Source organism: Ornithodoros turicata, chromosome 2 (assembly GCF_037126465.1).
Source record: "Ornithodoros turicata isolate Travis chromosome 2, ASM3712646v1, whole genome shotgun sequence".
Classification (NCBI taxonomy): Eukaryota; Metazoa; Arthropoda; class Arachnida; order Ixodida; family Argasidae; genus Ornithodoros; species Ornithodoros turicata.
The window spans coordinates 21788518-21795743 of NC_088202.1; the positions used below are offsets into that span (position 1 = coordinate 21788518).

At 51.2% G+C, this 7226-nt stretch overlaps 1 protein-coding gene across 1 annotated transcript; it reads right to left on the reverse strand.

Annotated features, from left to right (window-relative positions):
- Positions 1 to 2083: 2083 nt before the first annotated feature.
- Positions 2084 to 2926, reverse strand: LOC135384395 (uncharacterized). Its single transcript, XM_064613598.1, has one exon. The coding sequence runs from the start codon at positions 2924 to 2926 to the stop codon at positions 2084 to 2086; it is 843 nt and encodes a 280-aa protein (XP_064469668.1).
- Between the last annotated feature and the right edge of the window lie 4300 nt (positions 2927 to 7226).

Sequence of the window (7226 nt, forward strand, 5' to 3'; positions counted from 1 at the left end):
CAAGTTACACATTTACACCTCCCTCCTAAAGATTGTGGCAGGGCGTCTCCTACTGACACAGTCCAGACAACTTGCAGCGCGCCGGGGAACACGCTAACGCACAAACGATACTAAATGAAGACAGTGAGGACCACCGAAACAGCATTGAGAGTAAAATTCGAAGACAAGCAATATGCGCACACAGTGCGAAACATAGGAGCCCGTTGGCACAGAATCTGGGCTCAGCACAAATTAGCGGAACGTTCCGCCTTACGCTAGCCTTGAAAGCGCGTCCACTTTTATACAGGGTGTCCCAGAAAACGTGTCATTGAATTATAATAAAAAAACTACGCCACCTAGAATCATGCGGTCAACAGCATTTGTTCTTATTAGGTTTTTGCCACCTCCTAATGTGAATGTCATGTACTCCAAGTTTAATTATATAAATATTCGCGAACTGAAATCGGAAATTTGCCCAGTAAAGGTCACTTTTTTACCCCACCAATATGAAGAGCGTGCCGAGTTCACTCAAATTCATGATAATTCATAGTTATATTGATGAGCTATCCCATCGAAAAAAATAACCGAACATCATGCTCTTCGGATCACCGGACCATAGCGCGCGATGACATCTTGAGCGCAATCGCTCTCAGTGCGACGAAAGGAGGTACCGAAGCCAGCCCACAGAGTGATGGTAGAAAAAGTAACAGTTCCTAAAATTGGGAGAGAGAAAGCATTATCCCAGCGAAAGTCGGACGTGATAAGCCGTCGCTGTTTTATCTCTTTCTGCGATGTCGGGGAGGGCTGGGTTTCCAACCTCCTTTCGTCGGACTGACAAAGATTGCGGTGAAAAATTCATCGTGCGCTATTCTGTGCGACCTCTGTAGAGCATGATGTTCGGCTATTTTTTCCGATGGGATAGCTCCTGAATATCCCTGTCGATTATCATTAATTTTACTAAATTTGACACGCTCTTCACATTGGTGGGGTAAAAAAGTGACCTTTACTAGGCAAATTTCCATAATTAAACAAAAATTAAAAATTTACATAATTAAACTTACGTTACACGACATTCACATGAGGATGTGGCAAAAACCTAGTAAGAACAAATGCCATTGACTGCATGACCCTAGGTGGTGTAGGTTTTTTATTATAATTCAATGACACGTTTTCTGGGACTCCCTGTATGTCTGTTGCCTTTCGTATGTTCCACAGTCACATTATGACGCTGGAGGACCAACGCCCACCGAGTGAGCTTGGCGCCATGGGGAGTCGTGGTCGTCAAATAGGTCAACGGGTTATGATCCGACACGACGTGCACTCGGGACCCAAAGAGCCAGTGGTCAAACTTTTTCAGGGACCAAATTACGGCGAATGCCTCGCGCTCTATTGTTGCCCATCGTGATTGGGTTTCATTGAATCCGTGACTGGCGAACGCGATAGGTCGTTCCTCACCGCCATCGCCCTTTTGACACAGACAAGCACCAGCGGCTACGGCTGATGCGTCGGTAAACTGCCAATATGGTTATGGTTCGCCGGGAGATGGCGTCGCCAACTCAACAGCGTCACTTAGCCTTTGTTTCAGCGTTTGGAAAGCGTTTTCCGTTTCCTCCGACCATGGGATACGCGTAGGCACCCTATTCGAATAAGTTTTGTGAGAGGCTCAGCAATTTCGGCGTAGCCCTCGACATATGTCCTGTAGTAGCCACAGTGTCCGAGAATGCTGCGGAGCTGTCGCTTCGTCTCAGGGCGCTTCAGCTGGCGGATAGCTGCTATGTTATCCGGGTCGGGGGCGTGCCTCCCGGAACACACTACGTGACCGAGGTATTTTATGCTAGACTGGGCGACCATGCACTTCTCTAGGTTGGCGGTTAGCCTTGCGTTTTCCAACACACTCAGGACGGTTTTCATGTGTTCTAAGTGCTCATCCCATGACACGGAATATACGGCAATGCCATCCAGGTAGGCACATGCGTATTCCTGGTGAGGCGCCAAAACGGAGTTCATCACCCTCTGGAACGTGACAACGGCATTTTTTAGGCCAAAAGGCATAACGCTCCAAGCAAACTGCTCGGAATGAGTGACGAATGATGTCATTTTTTGGCTATCCTCTGCCATGGGGCTTTGTCACTCGCATGAGGTCGATCAGCGTGAAGAACTTGGCGCGGCCCACCCTGAATATGAGCTCTTGTTGCTGCGCCATGGGGAAAGCGTTGTTAACGGTGCCGGCACTTAAATGGCGGTAGTCTACGCACAGTCTCATCGTGCCATCCTTTTTTGCGACGCATGCTACCGGATGTATGAAAGGACTGTTAACCGCATAGATGAAGCCCTGTTTGAGCAGCACATGTATCTGTTTTTGAACCTCTTCCCGCAGCGCCTCCGGCACTCGATACGGGTACACTTTCGTCGGTGTGAGCCCTTTCTTAAGCACAACCTTGTGTTTCCGAATCGCCGCGACTCCCGGGGTCTGCCGGGACAAATTAGGGAACGACGCGAAAATGTCGTGGATTTGCTTCGCGCGTCCTTTGTCTAAGTGCCGCGTGGCGATATCCGGTAGGCTAGTTTGCTCGAGATCGCGCAAAGATGGTGCGTGTACCACCGTGCCGAATTCGTCGTCGTCTTGAAACACTACCCCAACGTGCCCGACGCGCGCGTGGTACTCCCTGACATGGTTGGCGTGCACCGTCCGGCGCTTTATAACACGATGCACGAATTTGGGCGGTGCTTCGACAAGACAGTGTAAGGACCATTTCATTTTGGAAATAGCTAGAAATACTGCTAGCAGTATTTTTCTAGAGTTGAAAACCAGAACCTGATCGCCGACGTTAAAGCTCTTCGGCTTCGCTTTCCTGTTGTACTGCCACGCGTACGTAGCTTGATTCTTCGCGGCAGTGAGCCCGGCCACATCGGCGGCGAGTTGTAACTGATTTCTCAACCACTCCATGTACTGAGCCGACCCCTCTCTTAACACACTGGGAATGTCCGCTTCCCCATACAAAGTGTTCTTCAAAATGCTCAGCGGTCTTACCGGCTTAGGGCAGCAATTGGAATGGCGAGACCCCTGTGGTGTCGTTAGGTACCTCCCGGTATGCCCATAGCAGGAATGGCACGTGTTGGTCCCAATTACGCGCGTCGCGCTGTACAACATGAAATAGTATTTTGTTAAACACACGTTCGCTCGACGGAGCCGTTGCTCTCGGGGTGTTCTACATTGAAAAACTGCGGGCAAACCCGTTTTTGTGTAGGAACTCCTGTGTAAGCGCTGCGCTGAAGTTCCTCCCGTTGTCGGAGTAAATAACCTCCGGTATTCATGTGCGCGCGAAAATTTGCAAAACGGCGTCGCACGTCTTCAGGGCAGTGAACGCAGTCAGACAAACCACTTCAGGCCATCTGGTCTGCAGGTCCGTCATGCACAATGCGTATCTGTGACCGCGTGCAGACTTCGGCTCAATGGGACAGCGGGGAACGATAATGTCGACATTTACCGCTTGAAAGGGAAAGGCGGTGCGTGTCAGAGGCGAGATCGGGACTCTGTCACTGACCCTTTTGTCCGAGATTAACTGGCACCCGTTCCAAGACTGCCAATATTCTCTGATATACGCGTCCATTCCCGGCCAATGGAAGTAATGGAAGTCTGTTTTTATTCGCGCCTGAGTCTTCAGTACTCATAGGTGCCCTCCCCACGGGGAGTCGTGGGCCAGGCGAAGAACATCGCCGCGCCAATGCTTCGGGAGCGCAAGCTGCCGGGTCAATCTACCCTGTATTTTCTCTGAGTGGTACAATGTACCATCTATGACTTCAAATCCGTGACCCCTTTTCTTCGCGTGTTTCCACCCGTTGGTGAGCGTGGGATCGTCGCGCTGAGCCGACCTGAACTCCGTGTTCCCGCCGTGCGGGTCTGTCGTTCCGTAGCTTCCGCTATCACACGGGCCGCTTCGTCCTCGTCCGTGACCTCAATTTCCACCTCGAAACACGGACTGCTCTGCAAGGGATTACCGTCTTCTGCCGCGACGACAGTCTTTTCGTCCGTGTTGGTCATGGCTCCCGAGGTCAGGGTTCCCCATGCCTCTCCGGACAAACGACAATCGGTGCCCTCGGCGAACTCCTCTGTGAAGGCACAAAGAATGTACGCCGGCTTTTCGGGACCTCCCCCGTACACTCTCTACCTGACAAGCTAAGGGATAGCTTTCCCAGTTTCGCTTTTACTTGCTGTCCAAACGTCGACACCAGTGTTACGTTTCCGGCCGCCTCCGCGTATTCTTTCGGAAATAAACTGGCCCGCATGACGGTGACGTCCGCGCCCGTGTCCACGACGGCTTGGATTGTCGTAGGCGGACGCTTGGTCTGCCCCCCCCCCCCTCCCCGCCCATAGCGTAATTAGCTTTGCATTCAAGCGCGTCGTGATGCGCCGCGTCCTGATCCCTAGCTTCTTGACCCGAGGGGTCCATCATCACTGATACTCTCGCCACATTTGCTGTAGGCCGCAGGCGTTTGTTGTCAGCTGGTCTCTGCGGACAATTTCGTACAAAGAGTGGGCAACCGCATATGAGACATTTCACGCCATTTTGACTGGATTTACGGCTGTCCTGCCCCCTTCTAGGCGGTTTCTCTCGCGTGCCCTTCGCGTTACCGTTGGCAGCTTGCTCGACCCGCGACGGAACCTGCCCTGAGTGCGTGGATTGGGGGTCCGCCCTCTGTTCGCCGCGCCGACGCCTTTAGCCTCTTCAAAAGTCAGCAATTTCTGCAATTTCGTCTGCTTTTGACAACCCACTGCCCTCCTGGATCTTTACGTACTCATACGCGGCAGGACTGATCACCGTTTTTAGCTGGTCAGCCACGAATAGGTCTACCAAACTATCAAAGTCGCTCACTTTACGTGATTTTGCGTAATACAACAGGCAACACCTCAACCGTGAGGCGAAATGCGGCCACCCATCATCTTTTGATTTTTCCGGCGATAGGAATTGCCTACGGTATTCCCCGGGAGCCAACCTGGGCTCTTTCAACAGTGCGTCTTTCACAGCTCCGTAATTGTCTAGTTCCTCTGTAGACACTTTCGAGTACAGGCGTTTTAAACGTTTGGTTACGAGGGGAAGCACCAAATGGCTCGGCATGTCGGCTGGGACGCTGTAGGACTGGAACACACCCTCCACTCCATCGAATCACATTGGCACTTCGAGGTCATTCGGTAATGGCAAGAGCACACTTCTGAGCTTTTTCGCATAGCGTCCCAGAGTATATTCTCTAGACGCGGCTGGCGGCGATAAGCTTTGGGACGACCTACCGCTGTTAGCCTGAGACATCTCTAACTCGATCCGGCGTGCACGCTCTCTCTCTACTTGTGCGCGTTCTTTTTATAGCAGTATTTGCAGTCTTAGGCGTTCAAGTGGGGATCAGTACGCGTTTGGTCATCTTCCAGCGCTTCCGTTGGCTGGTTACTCTGCTTAGACTCGGCACAGCTACGCGTGTGCATGCGTGCAACTACGCCTAGCGGAATGTAGTAACATACACTGAACCCGGATGTTTGCGCAACGGCCTCCTACCTGGTATACAGGTGGGATCCCAAGGCTGTGTCCAACGGGCAGCACGTATACCACTAAATCTTCGTCTTGGCTCTGTAAGCTTGCTGCCCTCCGTCGCAGCGTTCAGGAAACTCCTCACTTCTTCCTTCTTTCCCGTTGCTCACCGATCACTAGTCGGTACTTGTTGATGACGTCCATAGACAACAGCTTCCATTCTCGATAACAGGTTTATTTACAAACAACATCTTGTAGAAACATACATAGATGACGGGCTCGAGTCGACCAACCTCCGAGCAGAGCGTCCGCAAAGGAGACCGGTAGTCAGGAAAAATGCCCCTTATTGTTCTCGCGCTCCCTTTTATTAGCACAATCACCCACCCCTTTCTCCCCCGTTCAGACAGAGGATACCCTAGTACTATACACACCGTCTGACCTTGTCGAACCAGGGTCGGTCGACCCTTGTCGTCTGTCTGACCAGGCCGAAAATAAAGTTGTTGTTGTTTGTCTGACCTTGTCTGGGCCTTCCGCCGCCTGGGCCTGACCTTAAAGCCGCCAAGGCCAGTCTGCCGTTGTCCGGCGCCGGTCGTCAGTAAGCACGCGGCCATACGCGCTTACCTTGAGATTCGTCTCTCCCACTCTCGCCGTCTCAGACACTTCGTGGGAGCTTATACACAATGGGTAGGCAATGGGTTGACTATTTGCTAGCCTTGGTATGCCGGTGTTTCTTCTAGACACTTAGTGAAACCAAGAAACGTGCGTACAACCAGGAAATAAAGGCTCGAAATGACAAGTGAGAAAGGGGAATATCCATCGCGTGGCAAGTTACACATTTACTAGGACCTTCTAACCTCTATCTATATTTCTCTCTCTGGTTTCGAACCGCTGTTTTCTTACGCCGGAGCTGAACCGGAACTGAACCGTTTTCTTCCAACCGAAACGAAAACCGGAGTTAGGAACCTCTCAGTTCGACACCCTGAGCAGAGCGCAACAGAGTACGCAGAGGGATTCTTGTCCACGTCTCTTTTGTAATTGAAAGATAACCATCGACGAGAATGTCGTCGCTGCCGTTTGTCGCCTTCTCATACCCTCCGTTTTGCCGAACTACTGACACAAGGAACGTGAGACCTACGTGCCGTTAAATGGGGGGCGATTACGGATCTCACAAAGCGTCGTATTATTTCCCAAGGGAAGTCTGCAGAGTAATACTATTTCCCAGTATTTGCATCGTTATCACCGTTATTGGCAAAATATTGATTCTTTAGCTTGTCGTTGATCCTGGTGTTGCACCAGCACTTCCTGCACAAGATACGAGTACAGGCACTTCACGTTTACGCCGTACCAGACGCATGTTGGGGCGTCTTCTACGGGCACGCCAGAACGACAGAAGGATAATCGTATGAACCAATAGGGAATTGATGAGTGAATTCTGGAATTTGTGACGACGTAGTACATGTACTTACACGTTGTCGATGGCATCTCTGTACGGCGCCGCTTTTGGTAAGATACCACCCATTAGTAGAGAACTAATTATTGACCCTTGCGGATTGTGCATTGTTCCAGGGTATACGTTGGATATAACATCTGCTTCAATGCTGGTCAGAAATAGTACAGCTGTTCCATTGGCAACGTGTGGCAGACAGTCGAGGCTCGATGGCGTCGCAATGGGTGGAAGCGAAACGGCCGCTCCTATCTCACAGCCGATCCGGGTATCACAGCTGGTAA